The 25804-nt window shown below is 40.5% G+C and overlaps 1 protein-coding gene across 1 annotated transcript in view; it reads left to right on the top strand.

Annotated features, from left to right (window-relative positions):
* The window catches only part of F2R (coagulation factor II thrombin receptor), an 8671-nt gene extending 4422 nt beyond the window's left edge, over positions 1–4249 (top strand). The window contains exon 2 of the mRNA XM_042028897.1: positions 2767–4249. Within this exon, the coding sequence (XP_041884831.1) occupies positions 2767–3968 (1202 nt within the window). The 3' untranslated portion in view covers positions 3969–4249. The remainder of the gene's footprint in view (positions 1–2766) is intronic.
* The last annotated feature ends 21555 nt before the right edge of the window (positions 4250–25804 follow it).

Raw genomic sequence — 25804 nt, 5'->3', positions numbered from 1 at the left:
GGAGCGTCTTGGATCTGGGACAGACCAACTGGGAGTAGAAGTGGGGAAGGTAGGGACGAACAATTAGGGTATAAAGAACATACAAAAATACGATAAAAACATTGCATCACCACAAGCATGGAGGTGATGTTGACAGAATGAAGGTTGAGTTCAACTCTGAACTTAGAAAGTCTCTGCTTACACAAAGAACACCTAGTTGTCACCAGAGTATTATGCCAGAGAATTTTAACTGAACTTAAATTACTTATAAAATTTTTTGTTCCAATTTACTGTAATAGGATGCTATTTTTAGAAAATTTTTATAATGGAGTAAAAGTGACTCTAATCCTTTCATCTGATAAAGATGTAAATAAGATGTCTCCAAGAATTCAGGATATAATTAGCATTATCAGCAGTGTTCAATTAATTGTAAGCAATAGCTAAGACAAAGGCTGGTAGTTAGTAAAAGGCACCTGACCCAATCATAGCATATTTTTCTTGTAGCCTATTTTTATACTGTTCTCAGTTAGGAATTAGTAATGAGAAGTGGTCAGGTTATCACCGAGGGCATCCACGCTAAGTGACTTGACCTCAGTCATTAAGGGTCAGTGGCTCTTACTGAGTTGGATTGCTAGTTCTCTAAAGCGTGAAACTGTAGCACAGCTCAGGTCCTTCAAAGTTCAGGGACACTGGGATGAGAGAGGTGCTGGTGCCTCAGTTACCATGTCATGCAGTGATAATCTTGGCAACACAAGTACCTAATGCCAGGCTTTACCTTCCCTCTCTTCAAGTCTGTTTATATCTGTGTTCCCAAAAACATACCTTCCTCACATGAAACCATGTCACCTCTTTGTTTGGTTCTCCACACTGTTCTTCAGTGATGGAGAAAGCAAAAAGAACATGTAGACCTTTGGGGGACTAAAATCATCACTGTCTTCTCTTTCAATTATTTTCTGGTTTAGAAATACATATTCTTAGCATTCAAAGTCTTGAATTCATAAAACTTTTGTGTTGGAGATACAATAAGTACAGTTAACAGATTTTTTCTTCACTTTTACTGTTGTCTTTACCATGGAGACAAGCTTCTGGGCATAAGAAATCACGGGGATTCTTTTCATTCAAGTATAGTTATAATCCTCCCAAAAGAGATGAAGACCAGTGGTGTCATTTGTGACACTTCTATTGCAATGATCATTAAATACAGAAAATCTCCTAACTCTGATGTCAGCCACAGGCTGAAGTTAGAGGTGTTGTACAAGAGGACTTGTGCTGCAACTTAACCACCAAGCTAGGAGCTGACTCTTTGAGCCATCCAACTGCTTGGACTAAACTTCTAAAGAAGTGTTAAAGATTAAGGCTCTATAGTTCTGCCTGTTGCTCATGTTCTCTTTAAAAAAACAGAGTAGACCCTTGTATAAATGCGTTTAGTGCCTTCTGTGCAAACACTGAATCTCTGTGTGTGCTTCTGTAATTTCTGCTTCAAACTAAATCATTCCTACTACAGTCTGTGTAACAAGCTCCCAGGCTGAGATTCTCATCCAGCATCTTTTGTTTTCTGACCGGCAGAGGTTGCAGTCTAGTCACTTTGCATATGAAAACTATTCTCTCAAACACTTCCCTTGTTTTGTCTCTCTGCCCCTAGAATGCTGCTGTGGCACAGCATGGTACATAAAGCATAGCAGCTTTAAAAAAAAATCACCAAATTGCCTTACCAGTCCTCTAATCTCCTCCCATATTCAAATCTGAATTTCACAAAAATCCATGCTGGGTAGGGCCCTTCTCTCACTGCCTGTGCACAAAGGGAGGTAACTGGCTGCTTAAAGCTGCAGCCACTCCTCTCTTTGCCGTCTGCTTCCTTCAGAGGCTTTGGTTAAAAAAATTGGTTTCAGTTACTATAGAACAAATAATTGCTTCCAGCAAGCAGCACCTTACACAGGTGAATAATTCCCATGTACTTTCAGCTCACAGATCTGAGCTAAGACACCCTCATTTTTATTTTAATTGTCTAGGATCCAACAAAGGACCAATTGCACAGCCAAAGAGGTGACCAATTATTTGAGTTGTTGTAACTTTCTCACTTCTGTCTACCCACAGCACACTTGAATTATCCTATGCCAAAGCAGATTAAGGCAAAACTGAAAATGACAGTCTTAAAAATATTTCTCCATACAAACATCTGTGGCTACCTCTCTGTTACAAGCAAAAGTTTGATCCACATCTACCTTGAAAACTGCATGCAGACTTCTGCCATCTCTCTTGATGGGAGCCTTAGGGTTAAGTAAGATGTCTCCAGAGCACACAGAAATATTTCAAAACCATGATGTTCTAATTGCACTTTTACTTTTTGTGATTTTGGCGATGAGTACTTCTAGTGGGAATTTTGTGTATGAGTACTAGTATTTATGCCAGCATCTCATTTCTTACAAAATGTGTGAAGGGTCTGGCCTAGACAGTTCAAGGGTGGCAAATTTCCTGTTGTGTTTGTGTTAAAGTTGCCTAAAGGGAGCATAGATTAGATTGGATCCTTATGTATAGCTAGAATCACTACTAATAAAAGCTTTCAAGCTAAGAGATAGGAGACAAAGGAGGACATCTTACCCAAATTTGTAGCAGGAGGAGCTAAAATAAAATGGCTGATCTGTGGGCAACCTGTGCTTTGAATCAGAAATTAACCTTATTACTTTGTTTACCTAAAGTAATCTTAGTTTTCGTTCTTGAAAGATGTGTTCACTTCTCCATACCATCTAAATATTGGCTTATTAATCTTAATACTTTCTTACTTTTCAGGCTTTCCAAATAACAGCAGCATACCAGGCATCAGAAGTTTTGCCATGTTTTTTTCTCCCAGTGAGCGGGATGATCTTATACCTGTTGATGGTGATACTGAAAATGACTTGGAAGTTGGACCAGGAGCCACCAATCAGACTGGATCATTCCTACCTGAGCAGCGAATGATGTCAGTTCAAACAGCAAAATACCTCACTAGTCCGTGGCTGACACGTTTTGTTCCTTCAGTTTACACCGTAGTGCTTGTGCTGAGTCTTCCTCTGAACATTACAGCCATACTTGTGTTTCTGAAAAAGATGAAAATTGAAAAGCCAGCTGTAATATACATGCTGAATTTGGCCCTTGCAGATGTTCTGTTTGTTAGTGTGCTTCCATTTAAGATTGTTTATCACTTTTCTGGAAATGACTGGGTTTTTGGGCCTCAGATGTGCCGTTTCATCACTGCTGCCTTCTTTTGCAACATGTACTGCTCAATAATGCTTACGACGAGTATAAGCTTTGATCGCTTCTTAGCAGTGGTGTACCCCATGCAGTCCCTGGGGTGGCGTACGCTAACTCGTGCCTCACTGGTTTGTTTCATCATATGGCTTGTAGCGATAACCGGGGTTATACCTTTTCTCCTAAGAGAGCAAACAATGGAAATACCCAAGTTAAATATAACTACTTGCCACGATGTGCTAAGAGAATCTGAACTTCACGGCTATTACCTTCACTTCTTCTCTGTCTTCTCTTCTGTGTTTTTCATAGTGCCATTCATAATTTCTACTGTTTGTTATGTGTGCATCATTCGCTGTCTTAGTTCTTCTACCATTGTTGCAAAGCAAAACAAGAAGACACGTGCCTTGCTCTTGTGCGTGGCTGTCTTTTCTGTTTTTGTTATTTGCTTTGGACCAACAAATGTTCTCCTCTTAATTCATTATATCCATTTTTCATATGACAACAGCTTAGAGTATCTCTACTTTGCCTATTTACTCTCTGTCTCTATCAGCAGCATTAGCTGCTGCATTGACCCCTTTATTTACTACTATGCTTCTTCTCAGTATCAGAGACAATTTTTCAGTCTCTTCAATTGTAAAAAGACTTTTGATCCTAACAGTAGTAACAGCAGTGGCCAGTTGATGTCTACCACTAGTAATAGAAGGGCTACGTTGACTACTAATGTGAATAACAGTGTCTACAGGAAATTACTAGCAATGCATTGAGATAATGTGTCTGATACATGTTTAATTTTTACACAATTGCAGACAAAAAGAAGACTCTTATATCCAAGAAATGCAAAACCTTTAACCAGGTTGTTGTATGATACATAGCTTCATGGATCTGTTATAGTAATGCACAATTCAAATTAAAATTCTGTTTGTGCGTGTGCATATAGGTATATATATATATATATGTATAGTATATGTAAATAGGTTAATGTAGAGGGGAAAAATAATTTCTAATAGTTGTTGAGTGTTTTTCAAATAAACTTTTTTCAGACAAATCCTTTGCTTTGTTCAGTTTATTGTAGAAATCCCATTTTAGTATTTTGAACTGTATCTATCAGGTTGAATAAATTCTTATATGTGGAACCACTCCATCCATCCAGTAGTTCCTGAAAAAAAAGTGAAAATATCTTTCCAGGCTTTTTTTTTTTCACCTATTTGTCATTATTTCTAGAATTATCTATAAACCTATTTTCTTAGCATTATTTTGTATCTCAGGACACTGAAATTGTTAATTTTATATTTTTATATATTCGACTTCAAAACAGTCTGTATGGTTTTCAGAATGTGAGGAATCAAAAACCAGCTATTGCTTGGTGCAATGTGTGACTTGGGAGAAAATTTCCAGCAACTGGAGCTAGCTTATCCTTTGGTGTTCCTACCATTAGCGTATGCTAGGCATCTTGGTTAGGAATGTGGTATTTTTGACAATTAGTTTCACAAAAAGTTGTCAGATTTTATTTCCCAATAAGTCAATGATTCTCCAAAAAATACATGGGGAAGGTCTATTCATCATCTTGTTATGCAGTTTCCAAACATGCTTTCTTGCACATGATTAGTCATCATGCATATTTAGGACTTGAAAATATCCTTTATCCCTCCTAGCATGAACATTTTTCACATTTTACACTGTGTCCATATCTACTGAAATGGCTGTGGTGTTTAGCTAACCAATAGCTAACTTCATTCTGTGGAGCAGTCTTTTGCTACAAAGAACACTAAAGCAAAAACAACAGAAATTCAGTTTTAGAAACAAGCATGTAGGTAATAGGACTGTACATGAAAATAGAAATCAAATTAAGTAGGAATTTGTTTATAGCATTTGCCACAGAAATCTGCCAAGAGGTACAGCTGTCTTCAGTCCAGCATAAGTGATACAAGACCTAATATTTCTGCATATAGTGTGACAGTGAGAGACTTTCTAACCATGACCTGTTGTTGGTTTGTGTCTGTTCCTTAATGGATTTAAGCATGATTAAGTACTGCATTATCAGGGGTTTCCCTAGATTTTTGTTCTCAAGGTTTTGCCATTTTCTAAATACATGAGTGATGAAAATATATCTATATGTAGTTGGCAAGCCTAAGATGCCACAAATGGACATACTCAAGTTACAGTCTCACTTTGTTTAATATCACATTAGGGATGGTCTTGTTTTTTAGCAAAATCCAGATCCATCTTGAAACTATGGACATCTGCTCCTCGCTTGTTGAAAAGAATTACCTCTGTGCTTCCTATAGTTACAGACTGAAGGACTGCTTTTTAGCCCAGGTTCAGAGGAAAGCTATGAAGACGATCAGAGGGCTGGAGCACCTCTCCTGTGAGGACAGGCTGAGAGAGCTGGGGCTGTTCAGCCTGGAGAGGGCTCCAGGGTGACATTATTGCAGCCTTTCAGTACCTGAAGGAGGTTGGTAAGAAAGATGGGGAGACTTTTATCAGGACCTTCAGGGATAGGTTATGGGGTAATAGCTTTAAACTGAAGGAGGGTAGATTTAAATTAGATTTAGAAAGAAATTTACAGAGAGGTTGGTGAGGAACTGAAATGAGTTGTCCAGAGAAGTTGTGGATGCCCAGTCCTTGGAAGTGTTCAAGCCAAGGCTGGATGGGGCTCTGAGCAACATGGTCTAGTGGAAGGAATATCCGTCCACAGCAGGAGGTTGGAATCGGACGATTTGTAAGGTCCCTTCCAATCCAAGCCGTTCTGTGAATTGATGATTCTATGAACTGCTGAGCATGGCCATGCAGCAAAGCAGAATGTGGTAGATTTTTGAAGAAACTAAACCAGGAAAGTACTGCAATTTAGACTGACATATTTAAACTAACAGGAAAACCTAACCATACCTTCATGCTTACTGCACCTTGCACTGCTAGCTGGGAAAGAAAATAAACAGCTTGTTTCAGGGGAAGGAGGGAACATCCGACCAAGAGAAGTGAAACCATTGATGTGTATGCTGTTTTACCCATATCTTCTCCTCTTCAGTTTTTCCTTCATTTTTTTCCATGATGTTGGAGGTAAGGTGCATAATTTTCTATACGAAGCAAGCTAACAAGCTTGTGCTATATAATGTTTGGAGACAAGGATGTGCCAGGCACTAAACATGCATAAGGAATCTTGCTAATGTTCCAGTGATGCCAGGTGCATATTGTGGCAATATTGGTGGAGGCAAGATTTGTAAATCAGCATGGTTTGTGTTGGAAAAATACCTCATATACCAGCCGTCACTAGTGTAACTTATTTCAATTGGGAAGATTTGTTTAATTTAGCATGACAAGAATTTTGCAGGGATTGGTATGTTCTCACATGAAGCATTTCGTCAGGTAATGCTGAGCGTGCATCAGCCTTACAACCTGCCTCCTGCAGCCTGACTGCAGACAAAACATGGTCTGCTGGCTGTAAGCTCTACTTCCCTATTTAGATGAACCCTAGCCAGAAATGTGAGCATGGCTGCAAAGTTTGTTAACAATGTTTTGCACCAGGCAAACTCCATCAGGTCATTGGATCTCTCCCCACTTCAGACAGGATTCAGAAATGGAAAGAAAGTACAAGCCAGTTAATAGATCACCAGTTATGGCTTTGCACTGGAGCTCTCTTAAGAGCTGGGGGAAGAATGAGAAGGGTCTGACATGCTGGGTGCAATATTTAAATAAATTTCTGGGTAAGGTCTTTTTTTTGGATCATTTTATCTTTTTTGATCTGACTGCAGTTTAATCTTGCAAGATGCTGAGCAAAAAGAAAAGAATGTAACCCTCAAACATGTTTAAAATTAATGACCCAAATAAATGCTTTTTCATGATATTTTGCAAATGCTGTAGAAATGGTTTAGTCATTGCTAATACAGCTGGTGAGGGAGAACAAATACCATGCTATATATAATCCAAGTCAACACTAGAGAGCATTAAAATAACTAGATATGGCTGTTGTAATTTAACTTGTTGGGGAGGAGACCACTAGAAACCAGATCTGAGTATCATGCTGAACTGTAAAATTCTGATTAGCCCTCTAAACTACTATGTGTTCTTGGAAAGGTGCAAAAGTATTGGAATTTTGTTGGAAAAGTAAGTGGCTTTATTTTAAACAGAACCTGTAAAAAGGTTCAGCAAAGTTTTGGGAAATAATTTTTCCTATCTTTGTGCTACCAGCTACACCAGTAGTGGTGCCTGTAGCCTCCCAACAAGCTTCTCTCTTTAAAAGCAGTATCTGACATTCAAAACATGTCACTAAATGCATTGCACACAACATAACTCCATCAAGGTCAGAGTTGATAATGTCAACCTACAATAAAAATCTGTCTTGCTGTTCCCTCACTAAAATAAAAATGAATGACATTGAGTCAGATTCTCTGTCATTCCTTAGTAGACCTGGGAAAGTCACTGTTCTTGCCTTTGGATCATTTTGGCTTTGTGTAAGGAACTTGGTGTCTTCACTATTTTTTTGTGCCACACTATTATGTACTAGAGGCAGCAATTCTTGGGAAGTTCTCATGTATGTGTTCTCATCCTCATGGATGGGGCAGCCTGTGCCCAGGGCAGCACTGAAGGTGGTGCCACAGGGCCTAGTCACAGGGCTCCCAGTTCAGGCTCCAATGGGGCTTGCAGCCTGCTGTTGCTGGCTTGCCATGTCCCTCCCTTTGACTCCTGTAGAAATGGCAGGCTTCTTTTACAGATGCTTCCCTCAGAAGGGAACACAGAAACGAAAAATAATTGAATAGACTTTCAGAGCCAGATTGCCTCTAAAAATTTTATCACTATTGGCTTCTTATAATGCTCTTTTTTTTTTTTTCTCTTCAGATATGTATTTCAATAATGCAATTTTTTTGCTTACAAACTGGAAATAGCATTCACCATCAGCAGTACAGGAAGCAGGCTAGGTTCCTGAGACCAAACCTTTCAAATCTCTGTTTCAGCCAGGCCCATCTACTCAGTTTATACTCCAGAATGTGCAGAGCCCTTAGACCCTATGTACCTGCTAGAAGGTGATATGGAGGTACACAAGCCAGTGGTAACACTGATGGGAAATGATGCTGCTGAACACTTCCTTTCTCACAGAATGGTGCTTAATTGAAAACAGGCATCCAGCTCTGGAAGGGTGCATTTTGTCACTGCCACCTCCTCCTATGTCCTGTTTACTGAAACCTCCCTACCCACTGAATGTTTCTTGTCCAAGACAATATCCCACAGAGTTTCCATCATCATTTACATAGCAAGAGGCCTTGGAGATCTACTTTCAAATCACACAGGGTTTACTGTCACCTAGCTATTTTTTACTCAACAACTTAACTCAGAGATTCAAATATTTCTTTTCTGATACGGTCACTCCTGTGATTTTCCTCTCACCTTTTCTCTTTTAAAATAAACAACCTTTACTGCCTATTCAATCTTTTATTGCTCATCAATATTGTTGCAAATAGAATCACAGAATCACAGAATATTCTGAGTTGGGAGGGATCCACAAAGATCATCGAATCCAATTCTTAAGTGACTGGTCATAAAAGGGATCCAACCCATGACCCTTTTGTTACGAACACCATGCTCTAACCAAGAAGATTTCTTCCTGCCTGCAGCAAACTTTAGGATTTGTAAACTGATACCATTCACTTCTGACATACTTTGTAGGAACAATACAATGCACAAAATTTTAGTTCCAAAATTGGGTCAGCTAGCATAACTAGAATAATTGCATAACCTGAATGTGGATAAACTTTTACAGCTTGCCTAAAGCATGTGTACTGAGAACTCAGTCCCAGATGGGGAAAAACAGAGAGAATGAGGGAGAAAACAGTATTAGCCAAACTTCTACATTGTTTTATCTGCCTGTTCAAGTATTAATAAATCTCCCTCTTTCTGAATAATTCCAAGGACATTTTTCTTTAATGCTTTTCTTATAGGTAACATAAGGAGTAAACCTGTATATTAGTGCCGCTTGTAGGATTTTTTCAGTTTATTTTCAAACTTTTTTTGGTCTCCTTTTCCTGACTCTAAGAAGTATATGCAATCCTACCCAGCAAAGAATATAATACATCTAGTTCCTTATCACAGCTTTAATGACCAAGGAAATGAAAAATATGAAGATTTCTGCTTTTGTCATTCAAAAACAAGCTAGGAGGTGTAATAATATAATATAATACTCCTATCACTGAAAATTACATTTACAGAAGCTCTGAAATACAGCATAGATATCTTACTTTGCTTTAATTTTTTTTTTTTGCATGTTATCTTTAGCAAATTTTTTGTAAGGAGGGACTTACTGCATTTCCCTTGTGAGATGAAACATATATTTTAATTTGCTAAACTATATGGACTTTTTTCATTAAATGGTTTCTAACCCTTTTATATCTACATCAGAGATACTGAATGTTATTACTGACAATTCTTTCAAAACTACATTTCAAGTGTTAAAACTACTTAAGAGACAGGCTTGTCTAAAAGTATATTATCTTTTGTTCACCTAACTTATACATTGTGGTAGGAAAAAGACAGTGTTTTGTGTTCTTCAAAACAGTCTGGATACCTTTCAGGTCTGTATTTTCTTATCCTATTTTATGAACTGGTATTAGTAGTGCACTGACATCTTCTGTGAAAGCAGTGAAAATATTTTCTAACTTGAAAATCAGTCATTAAGCAACTCCTATTTTGAGCAAAGTATTTTATCTTTGCTTGATCACAGTATCTACTGTTTGTACCCTAATGAAATGAGATGCTTTAGTTTCTAACTTCCTCACCCCCCCTTTCCAGACCAAAACATAAAAACCAAACTGAGCAAAGAACAGCCACTCAAGAAAAAGCCACTTCTCCATTCAGGGCTATTTTTTACCCTGGGGGTAAACTAAGGCTTGTAAAAATGCTGCCCACATGATGAGGGTTACAGTTCTCTTATGAATATACGGGAAACTCTGCAAATATACTGATGGTATCTTCTTTTCAACTTTTGCATGCTTTGTCAGGTGCTCAAGGGAGCGAGGTACCTGGAGTGGCTGGATAGTGATACTGGAATCTAAATGGGATTTTAGATTTTCTTTAATTGCCGTGATTTTCAAAACCATTAAAGAAAGGCAAATCCACTCAGCAGAGCAAGCAGACAATTTGCAGCTACACTGAGTGCTTCATGTATCCAGCCCAGCATCACATCCTCAAGCTCAGGCTGGAGACAAACCGCCCCCAGGTCCCTGGGGACAGCTGGGGCAGCAGCAGGTGCCTCTCTGGCTTGGCTGTCCTGGCCCTCATTGCCCTTCAATCACCCACCTGCCAACTCTCACAAGCACAGTTGCACACCCAAACGGAGGAGGAGGAGGAGAGGCAGCAGGGATGAAGCAACATCCACCTACCTCCATCTGATACCCTCTGCTGCAGTCTGGGCTCACATGCAGCAGCATACAAGCTCTAGGATGTGCAGCAAGCAAGGGTCTGCCTCCTGTTTTCCTGGGGCTCAGGAGCTTGCCTAGCCTCTGGCCCCAAGCATGGGAATAGTTGTGCCTGAGAGTGCTTGTACCATGCAAAGCCTGGGATTCCTCCAGCATATGCAGGGAAGGAAATTTTGCTGGCCTCATCAATAGGCGGGTCCTAGTCTTGCTTGTGCCACAAGTCAGGCACAGCTTCTAAGATTTAGCTGCCTCTGGTGAAGGAAACAAGACTTAGCTTAATGAATCAGCAAACAGGCTTCTCCCACCTAAATTTTTGTGGTTTTGCCTTTTTGAGTAACTTTGGATAGGCTAATTCAGGAGTTTCTGTTGACTGAGGAATAATGTCTTCTGGTCATGGTGCCAAAGAAAAGCAACTAGCTGCCTCCAGCTTTCTTTCATCATTTCCTCCTCCTCCATGAGCAATATACAAACAGCCCAGACTTACTCTGCTCTTAACAGAGGAGGAGTAGGAGGAAGGCCCTATGTGAGGAGGATGGGACCATAGAGCTAGAAGTGGCATTACCCTTTGTTTAGTGAACTAGAACAGCCTCTCTGCTGGCCTGGGACTTGCAGACATGTGAGGTTATAGAGCAACCATATCGAATGCTGCTAATGCACAAGTTACAGCCACTCAGGAGTGTATGCAAGATGGGAACCCACCCTGACAGCCCCCTGCCCTGCATGATACATGTATTTAGTAGTCATTTATCAGAGTTTTATTTTAATCCATTGCTGTCACTGTAAAAACGGCATTCTCAGCAGGCATTTCCTGTTTTTCTTTCTCACATACAGAGGCAGATGTTTTCTGAGCCATAAAACCAGAGTCAATCACTCTTCCTAATGACACTGATAACAACATCCAGCCCCACAGCCTAAACCCAGGGCTTCTCTAGCAAACCACAAGTGACAGTCTGCAGCAATGAGACTATATGCAACAAAAGCAAGAAATTTTCAAAGATGACCTTTCAGTATAGTTCAATGGGAACAAATTCTACATTAGAAAAACATTTGGAGCTCATTTTATAAACAAAACTGAAATACCATGTGTGAGTCCTTGAAGGTGGTGGTGGCTCCTTAAACTCATTGAACAAATGTTTTCAGACAAAGGTAGGGACAAATAAATAGCATTGCTGTCCCAAGAGGTTGCTTGGGGAGTTTTTGATTCTTGCTTGTTGTATTGGACAAGAACCTACTATAATTGTAACATATTTTGACTGAAGCACAGTAAGGGCAGCTTAATTTTTATTATGACCAGTACAGTTTGCTATCACAGCCCTGGTTTTATAAGTAACTTTCACCATATAGAACATTTACTGCTTATTCTAAAATCCTATTGATTGTTGCAAGCAGTTCACTGTGATAGTGAAGAAAGACCGTCAGATCGTCACGTGTCCTTCCCTCCACCACCACTTTCTCTCTAGTGGTCAATGTGGTTTGTCCTAAGATAAAAACACCAGGCAGGTATTGCAGGAAGAACTGTCTGGATGCTCGCATAATTAATGTATTCCAGAGGTGGGGGAGCTGAGATGTTTTTCATTGATTTGCTCCACAGCAGCCTGCATAAGGGTAAAGTGCTGATGGAGACTGGGTCAGCTGGGCAAATTTGTCTCCTGAGGTTGCAGGCAGCTTCAGGGTGGATTCCTTCCCTGGCAGAGATGCCTGCAAGGAACACTCAGTTTTGGAGGGTGAGTAAAAAGCACTACCATAGAGACATACAATCCTAAAGTAGCAACATAGGTGCTTTGTTGCTTTGTAATTGTGACTTCTTCAAGGCCAAAGACTCTAAACCTGTACATTTCTAGCCAACCTGCTTATATTATAGCCCTTTAGAGATCAACTGTTGACCAGTCTTAGATAAAGTCAACCTAGCTGCACCTAGACTTCCCTGAGAAGTTTAGAAAGCAAGAGGGTCTCACTGAAGCTTGTGACTCAACAGGAGGGACAATGACCTGATTATACTATAATCTATTTCAATAGATGACAAAGTGGCTATTTAGTTATACTTCCCTGGCAATATTATTATATCAGCAGTAAATCTAATCATAATGATCCACATAATCACTATGCTGTCCTTCTCACACCTAGCTGAGAGCTTTCTCTCAACAACTCTTTCACAGGTACAAATTATGTAGTTGGATGTTTACTGTGGCAGTTCTGTTCATTCCACCACAGATTTTAATCCCACAAAGAATGAAGATATTAGATAGAGAGTAGAAGGGCTCTCTCTCTGCTCATAGCTCCTCTTGTTGTGTAGTCAGAGTTCTGTCCAGAAAAGTTTTCTAGGCTTTGTTGCTGAGGTTTCTGCTGGAGTCACTGCCAACACATTTTGCATGTGTCTTGGTTTTGGTATCATGGGCTTGTGTGTAGGGTGTAGCAGCCGGTTCTATCAAGTATAACTGTTTCTTTAATTAAAGGCAACTTATTACACTGTGCAATTTCAGTGAGATGCAGAACAATGAATTGCTGAAAGTGTCAGCAACACTCACTCTATAATAGCTACTGTAAAATTCAGTGCCAGGTGGGAAGCATGACTTCATAACCATCCAAACACTAAGCTGTTTCGCAGATTACTTCCTTCCACACGTTATTCTTGCTGTGCTTTTTGTCACTGTGTTATGACTTCATATATAAGCAGGGCTGGGAAAAGTTGACAGTAAAGAAACACCCTCTACCAGTTCATAAAAAAAGAAAAAAAAAAGTTTTGCTCTAAATCAAGGATATGGCAATCATTAATAAGCATGAGATTTTCACCCTTTAATTAGCTTTCACTAATGCATTCAAGGGATTTTCCCTTCTATTCCCCAGTCTTGGGCAGGACTGAAGAGCCTTTCCCCTACTGAAGGTCTGCTTTTAAGCATACGTGAAAGTGCAGCTTTTTCGGGTTACTCAATTAGCATCACTGACATACTCTCCTCCTATTTAAATGCACAGATCTTGAGCAGCCTCTCCCCAAGTCAGAGCTCAGCTTAGACTATCAAACATGCATGATGAAAACTACCCATTATCATCTATTGGAACCTTACACTCATTGTGACAAAAACAGTGAGATAATGAACCATTCTGAAGAGTAACACAAATTACAAATTATCGTTCTTTTAAATCTGAGAATTTACAAATAGAACTAAAAGAACTGCCTATTATAGAGCCATTTAAATTAAAAATTACCCTTAAGATCATTGTGTCCAACTGTTAACCTAACATTGCCAAGTTCATCACTAAACCATGTCCCAAAGTGCCACATCCACATGTTTTATGAACACATCCAGGGATGGTGATTTCACCACTTCCCTGGGCAGCTTGTCCCAATGCTTGACAACCCTTTTGCTGAATAACCATTTCCAAATATCTAATCTCTCCTGGTGCAACTTGAGGCCATTGCTTCTGGTCCTGTCACTTGTTACTTGGAAGAAAAGACTGATCCCCACATGGCTACACTCTCCTTTCAGCTATCTTTGGAGAGCGATAAGGTCTCTCCTCCAGACTACACACCCCCAGCTCTCTCAGCTGCTCCTCACAGGACTTGGGCTCGAGACCCTTCATCAGCTTCACTGCTCTTCTCTGGACTCGCTCCAGCACCTCAATGTCTTTCCTTTTGTGAGGGTTCCAAAACTGAACATAGGATTTGAGGTGTGGCCTTGCCAGTGCCAAGTACAGGGGGACAATCCCTACCCTGGTCCTGCTGGCCACACTGTTGCTGATCCAGGCCAGGATGCCATTGGCCTTCTTGGCCACCTGGGCACACCCTGGCTCAGTCGCTGTCACCAGCACCCCCAGGTCCTTTTCCTGTGGGCCCTTTCCAGCCAGTCTGCCCCAGCCTGTGGCACTGCCTGGGGTTGTTGTGACCCAAGAGCAGGACCTGGCACTGGGCCTTGTTGAACCTCACACCATCGGCCTCAGCCCATGATCCAGCCTGTCCAGATCCCTCTGCAGAGCCTTCCTGCCCTCCAGCAGATCAGCACTCCCACCCAGCTTGGTGTCATTGCTGAACTAACCGAGGGTGCACTCAATCCCCTCATCCAGATCATTGATGAAGATACTAAACAGGAGCTGCTCTCCAGTGCTGAGCCCGGCCAACAGCACTGGTGACCGGCCACCAGCTGGATGTAACTCCATTCACTGCCACTCTCTGGTCTTTACTATCCAGCTAGTTTTTTACCCAGAAAACAGTGCACTCATACAAGCCCTGAGCAGCTGGTTTCTCTGGGAGAATGCTGTGGGAAATGGCCAAAGGCTTTTTAAAAATACATGCATAAAATATACACAGCCTTTCCTTCGTTCACTAAGTGTGTCACCTTGTCATAAAAGGAGATCAGGTTGGTCAAGCAGGACCTACCTTTCACAAATCCATGCTGGCTGGGTGATGACACTCAGATGATCTGCTCCATGACCTTCCCTGGCGCCAACGTCTGATTGACCATAGTCAGTTCTGTGGATCCTCCTTCCAGCCCTTCCTGTGCCAGCCTCCAGCCAACTGGGACCTCCCCAGTTAGCCAAGACTGCTAATACATGATGCAAAGTGGCTTGATTGAGCATTTCCAGCAGCTCCCTCAGTACCCTTGGATAGATCCCATCTGGCCCCATAGACTTGTGTATAAATGGTAAGGCAAGTTATTGACTATTTCCCCTTGGATTATGGGAGCTTCATTCTGCTCTTTCATTTTGCTTCATTCTGAAACACAGAAGGCATTTAAGTACCTCAGCCATTTTCTCCTCCTTTGTCGCTGTTTGGCCCCATATCCAATAAAGGATGGAGATTGTCCTTAGACCACCTTTTGGTGTCAATGTATTTATACAAACATTTTCTATTGTATTTTATGGCAGTAGACAAATTAAGTTCTGGTTGTACTTTGGCACTTAGAGTTTTCTCTTTGCACATCTTCATGGAATCTTTATGGTCCTCTTGAGCTGCCTGCCCCTCATCCAAAGTTCCAAAGTTTTTAAGTTCTCTTTTTTCCCCTGAGGTCACTGAAGCTGGTCTTCTTTCCCAGCAGCCCATCTTCCAGCTCATATAATGTTCTATTTGACTGATGAAAATCATCAGAGGATGCAGATAGTGTCCTTGGGTACAGGTTCACTAGGTGAACTGAGACACCAAGTCCTTTCTTTTAGCACTGTCCAGTGGGGAAGGGGTCCTGTATCCTGTGGAAGGGCAAATATGGCATAGTATTATCGGACTCATTTTGCTGTAACAGGAACACTTACACATGGGTGGGAGACAGAAAACACAAAAGAAAAAGGCATAGGCATCAATGTATATCGTTGTTGCTCTCCATGGACAGTGAGCTTCTGTGCCAACAGCTCAGTGTTGACATCAACACACACTGGCATCACTCCAGGCTACATCCTCATTTCATCACTTCAGGATGGGTTTTTCTTAAAAGTAACAGAATTGAATGTATATTTTGATAGCACCTAGAAAAATCAAGCACAAACAGTGCACCTACTGAGTAAGCCACTATGCAATCCTTGCCCTGGGGAGCTGATAATTACCATCCAAGAGGCTTTATTATGAGGATTATAATTACTGTATTTTCTTAAAGATTTAATGCTAAAATTAGTTACATGAAGTCTAGCTTTTGTGTAAAATAAAAAAAAAAGTTCTGACTTTCCCAAAAGTAAAAATCCTTTAAAAACACAACTTGCATATATTCTAATGGCTAAAGGTACAGACAGTAGATGAAAAACTGTATTTATTATTTGCAAAATAGTATCAACCCGGGTGGCAACTGTCAACAGCTTCTTTTTAACTCAGCTACAGACATGCTGTTACCACTGTCTAGTTTTCAACAGGTTTGTGGTTTTTTCCAGTTGCCCGGTAAGTGGTAGTGTTTTGGGCACTAAAGAGAGAGGCCTAAAAAAAGGGAAAATATATATTAGTTAAAATGAATGGCAATAATTATTTTACAGCTCCATGAACAAGCACTCTAAGAAAGACTGGTCCTGTCTGGGGATGTCATGTTTGCCATTATGTTACAAAGTCAGTGATGAAATTGGGGAACTCATTGCTGTGGGGGATGAACCTGATAATTTTGTAAAGTTCTGCTGCATGTTTAAATTGTTTGCTTCATTGTTGTAGACATTGAGAATGTGGAAAGCAATGTAGGGAAATGTGGAAAGCAATGTAGGGAATGACCATATTTTTATTTCACATTTTTGAAAATTTTGTGGTGTTAGGTCACATCCTGCCGCATCACTCTTAATAAATAGAATGCAAAATGTCCAAACATTACAGTACTTTTTAATCTGGTGGTAGGAGTGCTGTTTTAGGATGAAGAGATACCTGGGCTGAAATCCCATTTACACATCTCAGTCCTCAATAATGGGTAAAAAAGGGCAGTGTTCCTCTTCCTTCTGTTTCTCTGTAGATTATCTTTTGGGCAGAAGAAGGTTGAGAGCAAGGAAGAAATTTGTTTTGCCACATCCAATGGTAAAGCAGAACTGGGATCTTCTGGATTAGAGACCTGATGTCTCTTAAGCATGGAGCAGGCTGCACCTTTACGTTCGGCAGCTTCCCCCTGAGCCCTTAGGCATGGAAGGCCCTAACTCAGTGCCTGCAATAAGGACACTGAAAGCATACTGCTGTTTTGGGGCATTTTTTTGTCTTTGCAGTCAGGCTGTTTACTTTAGTGTCAGGCTTTTACAGAGCAGAAACAGCCAGACGTTCTCCCCCACCTCCACTCATACAAATCTTCCACAAGAGGGTATCTGTAACTCCCAATAAGGCCAAAGGAAGCTAGCTTGTTCCAGCAGGGACAGCCTTGCCTGCAGTTCATGCAGAGGTCCAAGCTCGCTGGGACAGCCTCCTGCTGCTCTGCCCAGCGTGAGAGGCTGGCAGGAACAAGGCTACTTTCTCTGCAGGGAGTTGGAAGCCAAATACCAAGAGTTTTATCTCTTTGGAACTGGTTTTTACCTGAACCACCTAATTGCTTTTCATAAATCCTTCAGATCTTCATACAATACTTCATTGTATTCTCCTATGACCTGCACTGAATATTTAATTACATATTAATTACATATTTAAAATGTATTTTTCTCTATAAGTAGATGTAAATTAACCATATTTCAATTATTTTCATGTGTACACCACAATATGCATGCTATAAAAAACCCCCTATCTTTCATCAGGTCAGGAAAGGTAATACAGTTATGACTCCATCCTAGAAAAACCAGATCAACCAGCTTTTCTGCTAAAGCTGAAACAAGCCTAAACACACTGGGCAGAATAAAAGCCAACATTTTCTTTGTTTCAAATCCCTGGAACCACAGACTGGTGGGTAGGTAGAAAAGCATTGTGCTTCGTTTTGCAGAAAATGCATAGCAATAAGGCTAGTGTTGAAGCTGGCAGCATCAAGTGATATGTTGAATTAGATACTGAGAATTAACTTTTGCAGCCCTAGGAATATACCTTTCACTGAGCAAACATTTGTGAAACATTTAGACTTTCTTAATTCCCACACCCATACTCCTAGCTAATTTGCCATCAAACCCAGTGATGATAGCTAATATACTGAGTAGTGTTAACAACCACGCAGAACTTGTAGGGAGTTAAACTTCAACTACTGCTGCTCCTGCACTTTAGCCCTTTACACTGTTCTGCAAAAAGATATTTATTGACTGTTAGAAGACTATACAGAGGTAAGATCATATTGTTTCAGTGTAAAATTATTGAATATAGTGTAAGAAAGGTTTACTTGGATTTAGCAAAGGAAGCTGGTGGGTGTGAGTTCATCAGGGATCTTCCCCCAGCAGTGGGGGAAACCAGCAGGAGATCTCTCACCTCACCCTGCTGCTGCAATACTTGGTTGGGAGAGAGGAAGAAAAAGGGGAAACCAGCTCCTCACTTATCAAGAGCCAGAACTGTGAGCTTAGTTGCCTTAAGCACAGCAGAAATAGTGCCAGGCAATAGGACAAGAAGCAAAGGGCAGAAACATGCAGAGGAAGTTCCACCTGAATATGAGGAAGAATTTTTTTACTGTGCAGGTAAGCAGGCACTGGAACAGACTGACCAGAGAGGTTGTGGAGAATTTCACTGGAGATATTCAAGAACCATCTGGACACAAACCTGTGTCATGTGCTCTGGGATGACCCTGCATGAGCAGGGAGGTTGGACCACATGAGCCACAGGGGTCCCTTCCAGCCTGAGCCATTCTGTGATTCTGTGAGAAAGAAGGTCCCAGAAGGAACTGTGCCTGCAGAAGCCAAGCCCAGGCTTGCCGTCGATACTGAAATAGAACCTTGGCAGAAGCAGGGATGTGAAGCCTCTATAACAGACCCTAGCTTCTGCCAAGTACACCACTACCTGAGAACTGGAAACAATGAGGCCATCAAAAAACCAAGATTATCCCTCAAAAAAAGCTGGTGAAGGACAGGCTCTCAATGAATGCTCTTATGCCTGCATCTTGGGTTGAAGCATCTCATTTCAAATAGTCACCTAGCAACCAAAGTAGTGAAAATTGCCTGGGACCAGTGCAATCCAGCACAACTGGAATAAACACAACTGTTTCACCGCTCCTGAAGGAATTAACTGCTTTCTCCTTGGATTAGCAATCCAAGTCCTGCTTCCTCCCCGCGCATCCCCCAAAGACATTTAACAGTTTTAGCCAGAAAGAGGGGAAAAGGAAAAGGTTTCCTGATTCTGTGCCTTGCAGCAATAGCCCCACACTTGTAGTGGGATCACTGCTGTGCTGTGCTCAGGTGATCAGGGTAGGGTTGCTGGTGTACAGTGTTGTGTGGATTCACTTCTCCCTGCCACCCCAAAGGAAGTCTGGGCAGAACCAGGGACAATGTGGCATCCGGAGGTAGCAGTGACATTCCTACATGGTCCTGCAGCAAGGCAGCTGGAAGTCTTCAGTCCTTCCCATCCTCTAACAGTGTTTCATTTTCACCTCTTCAGTGGTGAAAGTGGCTGCTCAGCACATGCAGCAAATAGCAAATCCTAACAGCTCTATTCACTTTGCTTCTAAATGTGCATTGACTAAGCATTTTCATAATCAGTGTCTAGAACATATTACATGTAGGACATACACATGTTATGTATCTGGAGTTTAAAAGTTTGAAAAATTTCAGCTGAATAGAAGAAAAATATTTTTCTGAATACGAATTATAATAATAACTATGTTGTTCATTAAACTTAAAATGAAGTTAAACCATCCATAATACAATTATTTTTGGTCATAACACTAGCTTTTTAAAATACTGTAGCAGTCTTCAATTTTGGGCCAATTAACAGTATTGAATATGATAAAGTGCTTGTGGTTTTCCCCTGATTGTGCAGACAGTGGGAGGTGGGTTGAGACACTGGGAGGGGACAAGGGTGTATCCTGCCACACTGAATAAACACTGTGAGAACAGACAGGATGCCTGTGTGGAAAGCCTGTGACTCAGTACAGCTGTGTGGATCTCCTCCTCACATTCTTCTTAGTACTGGGAGTTTCCAAATAATTTTCAGGTGTCCTGGTCAACTGACACACTTTTTCCATTGAACTAATGGAAAAAGCAGAGCCCAATGTCCACTTTCTTTGTGGACATTGGGCTTTGCTTCTAGACAGACCACAATCCCACTGAAAAAATAATTACAGAAATAGTTACAATCTCTGCATTTTTTAATAAACGATCCTTAAGTAGGACAAAAGCAGCCCCCTTTAACCTTAATGACAATGATGGCAAGAATTCCCAAAAAAGTGATCTTCAAACCACTTGAATTATTGTGCAATAGCATTTACTGGAGTTAGAGAGAGGGATGACACCAAAACTATGAAAAGACCTTATATGCTCGAACCAAACAGACACATCTCTTCCACATTAGCGAACTGGGAGGTACAAGGGTTCAAACATTTCTTTTCTCCTTCAGCCTTTCTAATTTGCCCATCCTGAAGCTACAACTAACAGTATCTGTTTCCAAGGAAGGTATATCACAAGGCAGCATGCATGCAGACCTGCCCTATCCTTCCACAGATAACTTTGCAGGGAACTCTGCAAAGTTATGAAGTGCCAGAATATCTCTCAAATGGCGAGCTTTACTGCAGTTCATTGTTGTGGGTGCTTGCCCAGCTTGCAGATCCTGCCAATTCATGACACAGTTGCTCTCCCTAGACTGCACAGAGTGGCTCCAGGAGTTCTCTCCATCAGCAAATTGTGGTTTTGGGGCTACACAGAAGGAAACACAGAGAAGCAATGGAGGACATCAGAGTGGAACCTAAATGACATCCATAATGATACATGGTCATATTAAAGTTCAACCTATACCTCAGAAGAGCCTGAGAACTATGAGAAATGACCACACTATTCAAAGACCCACTGGCCTGGATACTAGCCACAACAGTCACCATAAGCACATGCACAAAAAAGAAAAAGAGGAGGACAAATATAAATAGTATTTCCCCAATTACACTCTCACTCAAATACTACATTCTGCTCAGGGAAATTCACAAGTTAGTTACGGTTTGTCTCCTTAGTAATCCACAGTGGAGCCCTCTTTCAAGAGTTGCACCCTCTTCCTGGGAATTTATGGAAACCTCTTATATGCCCAGAATCCTTTGTCAAGAAACTTCACAAGTCTCCTACCTACTGGATGTCCTTTGTGCCATGATTTTTATATCTGAACTTGGTTCATAGTGTTTGAGTGATTGACCCCAGCCCCTAGTTGTATAGAACAGGTTGTGAATAGAGTGAAGTGTTTCCAGGTGCCTAGTCGGGTCTTAAGCAAATGTTATTCCATACTTTCTATAATGTGCCATAAATACTGCTGGACTCTTTATCAAAGCCAAAATTGTTAATGTGACCATTTTGTATGTTATGCCCAGCTGTAGAAGTTAACTTTAATCCTGTTCAACATAGCATGCAAGAGCCATTGGTATTCCTATTGCTTAACTTCCTTGATGTTAATCTATAGGCATAAAACAACAATAGTCAAGATATTAGTCTCTGCCAAACGAGACAATGCCAAAACAATAATTTATTCTACTTGCCTTTTGAACTCTAATGTCATGCATCCTTTAAATGTCATAAACCAGGACTGTTGCCACATGAACTGCCTGACCCATGCAGCACCTTTGGACTTTTTAAGCACATATCTCAAACACTCCCTCTTTTACATCAACAGAGGCATGTCATCAACTGGGCTGGAGAACTGATGCTGTTAAAATTCTGCCTCTTTTTGGGTAAGTATGCCATGATTCTTATGTAGTTGTCCCAGCCTATGGGCCAGCCCACAGGGGTGGTATGGGATACTGCAAGTTGATGCACATTGTGAAAAAAAAACCTACGGCCTTTCAAATATTTTTCTTTCCCCCCATCCTTCTACCAGATGGTATTGCAATATTTCACTATCATGATGACTAGAAAAATTACAATTGTTCGTATCTTACTTAGATCACTGATAAATTAATATATGTACATAACATGGATATGCTGACATACCAGCTAAATAGTCAGGGCAAATGCTCAAAATGGAATTCATGGTCAGAAGTTAATAAATGCATGATTCTGTTAAAATTTTCACAATTAGATAGAAATGTGGCCAAAATGCTGTATTTCATACTTGCAGCTTACAGAGCAATTCAGACTAGCAGATATCATAAACTTCCAAAGGCTGCAGAATAAAAATGGGGAGATAAACAGATACAGTACAAACCTTAGACTCATTCCATTTTAGAACATGATATTGTGATTCAATAAATCCTATTTTCCTAAAAGTTATGACTTTTAACTATTTATTACAAATATCAATTTTCAAGGATGAGTAAGAGATAGGTCCTAAAAATAGAAAGTTGGTGAAGCAACTACAAAGAGAAAAACTATTTAGAATAGGAGAGTTTTCAGATTTAGGAATTTTGTCCTTAAGCCCTCCTTTACTTTACAATGTTCATATTGTTCATATAATTTTTACTTTAGTCAGCCCTGCCATGAATGAATGTCACATGTTTATCTGTTCAACTAAACTAAAATCTTGGCACAGAGACCTTCTATGAAGCTCTCAGAATTAATTTCTATTTTGTTTTTTGCAAATATCATTTGGAATCTAAAGATTCTCTGATTAGACAGATCCCAGTATTAGCAAGTGCTTAATTGGTGTGCACAGGATTTCATTGTTGCCATTAAAAGGATGCTGATTCTTGGCATTCATTCACAACTAAGAATGGCATTACTGCTTGGGCACATGCAAAGTTCAAGGAACCATCAACAATTCTCAGAGTTCATCAATCGCTACAGCTGTCCCAGGACTTATCTACACTGTGATAATTACATAACATCAACACAACTGAGTTAATCAAAACCAACATGTGCAGAATGCACTGGCGAAATCACAGCTCACATTCTATTGGCTGTTCACTTCAGCAGTAAAGCACCACCTGCCTTTTATTGACTATGGCTTAGATTAAAGCAAGTTTACAGTTTTAACTTGGTGTAGATTTCATGAGACTCTTCTGAGGAAGACTTCTTCTTTTCACACAACTCCTCCTCAGCCCATCCCTACTCCACATATTCTTTCCTTCACACTTTCTCCTCTGCAGATTTGCTGTGAATTTACTTAAATGTTGCACAGATCTTGTGTGCTCTGGCAAGAAGATAAAGGGATCTTAAGAAGGAAAAAAAAAACATATCACAAAGTCATCAGTCATAAATCACTGCTGTTCCCCTTGATTTGTGAATTCCTTTTCCATAGGCATCCCCTGCAGCTGAGCTAGAAGGAGTCAAAAATCCTGAGTTCTGAGAACTGTGATGTGAGGAGTAGTAAGTGGGGTAGCAGAACAGTACTCAAAAGTATGTATACTTCTAGCAAACTGAGAAACATTAAAGGGCTGGTGGAAGTATATGCGTGAGGTACTGCTCTTTGAAGGTGACCAAGTGTGTGGTTCAATGTCACTCTCTTTGTGCTCTTTATCTCAGACTCAAAAAGCAATTATTCCCAGCGTTCACCAAATTTTGTGGTTTGTGATTGGCATTTTTCCACACCTGTGGTCTAGCTCTTCAAAATGGGTACAAATCCTATGGGGTTTCTCAGAGGTCTACTGCTACTCTGAAATCTAGTTGGTGGTGGTCTTCCTTGGTGCCCCACCTCATGCTTCTACTGCTGAGGTCCTGGACTTTCATTTGATTTGGAAAACTGTTGTCTGTGTGGTGGGGAAGTAAGAATGCAGGGGACTTGAACAAACTTCTCTCCCAAAAGGTAAAAACACGATGATCTCAGCAAGTTTCCTTCTTGTTGCCTGACTCATGATTGCTCAGTAATGTTGAGCATGACCTAAGGATCTGAAGTCTTCCTAGGCAGAATCAGATTAGACAGGGTCTAGATAGCATTTTAGTAGCTTTTTTTTTTTCTGAACAGAGGTACAGCACTGTGAAACCACTGAAGGTGACTCACAAAGTAGAACACTATATCAAATCTTACTGTATTCAGATTCCAAACAAAAGTAAGACCACTGAGATCAGTGCAATAAAGGACTGGGATTTTATTCTGCTAGAAACATTGTAGAATCACTAACAGCTGCGCTGGAGGTATTACTTCTGTGCTCAAGGCATCACTTGATTCCCCTGCCAGGATGAACTAGACATACCTACATCATTCCTGTTTGTCTAAACTTTAAAAGTGACAGTGATGGAGGTCCTACAGATTCTCTGGAAAATAAGTGCTCAATAAAACTGGTGCTGATTGTTAAAACATTTTTCTCAATATCTAGCTTTGCCAGCACTTCAACCTATTCAGTGAACATGGAAAACATGCCACAGCCTTGAACATACTTTAAGTATGTCATCAGGCCTCTCCACAATCTTCTTTAGACTAAAAAAGTCTTTAGAATACAAACATTCTTCAGGTTGTTCCAGTTGTTTATGTATTCTCTGGACTTCGTCGGTTTTCTTTCGGGAAGATTTGGATGGAGTAAAGAATATCCAACAAATAATACATTGGTGCTCAATGGAGCAGTAAACAAATTACATAGAAGTATGTTACAGACAATAACCTTCGTTGATGCAAGACAACACTGTGGGCACACAGTATGCTTGTGATTCACTATGTAATGATTCAGATTACCAGAAGAGGAATTGTTATTTTATACACTCCGTGCTATATTCCTTCCAGTGTAGAGGTACAAACTACACATGTATTGTAATAAACCCATACTGAAAACAAATTTCAAATCCCTTCAAGACAATTTTACAAACTCAGTCTAAACTAGTGGCTGTGCTGATGAGTTGTGAGCAATCTGCGCATCCCTTTCTCTGCATTCTATCCATGCAGACAGAGTTCGTCCCCAGATTTCAGCAGCAGCAGAATAAGAAGTCAGTACTAGCTAAATAGTGGTATTTCAAATATATCTATACATGTAAGTAGAGGTGCAGTACAAGATCATCTGTGTTTTCATGAGCACACTCCATCGAGAGCACCATAGAAAGACTGAATATGACGTCATAACTAAATCCATTTCAAAATGCATACACACAGGAATGCTGAATTAAGATTGAACAAAAGCCCAAACTGGAGCATCTCCTAACTTTCAATTTCTTGATTTTAATACATTAACATGCTTTTTTCATGTAGCTGCAGGCACACTTGAAGACAGATGTACCACAGGTTAAACAACTGGCAACACAAGTACAGAAGCACTGCTTAATGTTCTACTTAGACCAAACTGTTTTGTTAAATTCACAAGTCCTCTATCACTGCAAGGTCATGGTGAACAGGAGTCACTCCTGTATTTCTATGCCAGCATGAAGCCTGGTTTGGGCCATCTGTGTTTCTACTACTCAGGCATTGGGAATACGTAACATTTTAACCTAGACCTTTAACCACATTTCTTTATCATGTCTCCAGCCCCACCCCTGGATCTTGCTTTTCAGAAAAGTGAAAATACACAAAGAGTTAAAAGCCAAACACAGAAACAAACACAGGACACTGCTGGCAGAAGGTCAGGAAAATTAGGATGATACCCAATAACCATTAAGAGACCACCTAAAACAACCAATAATACCTATATGTTTTGCCAGCACAGTGACCCCAAAACGCCATAAATTACTGTGCCACTCACACTGGCACCTCACGGAGTAACAACTTAATAACACATCAGCACAATAGGCTTATAAAAAATGTATTTTCCATGGCCAGAATTTTAAAAATCTGCAAGAATCTTGGGATAGATGGGTAAGGGAGGGAATGGAAC

The sequence above is a fragment of the Corvus kubaryi genome, unplaced genomic scaffold (assembly GCF_017639235.1).
Source record: "Corvus kubaryi isolate FWS band 111438036 unplaced genomic scaffold, C.kubaryi_AGA036_p1.0 37308, whole genome shotgun sequence".
In the NCBI taxonomy this organism is placed as follows: Eukaryota; Metazoa; Chordata; class Aves; order Passeriformes; family Corvidae; genus Corvus; species Corvus kubaryi.
Note: the sequence above shows the minus strand (reverse complement) of the source record. Positions and strands in the feature narration are given on the sequence as shown.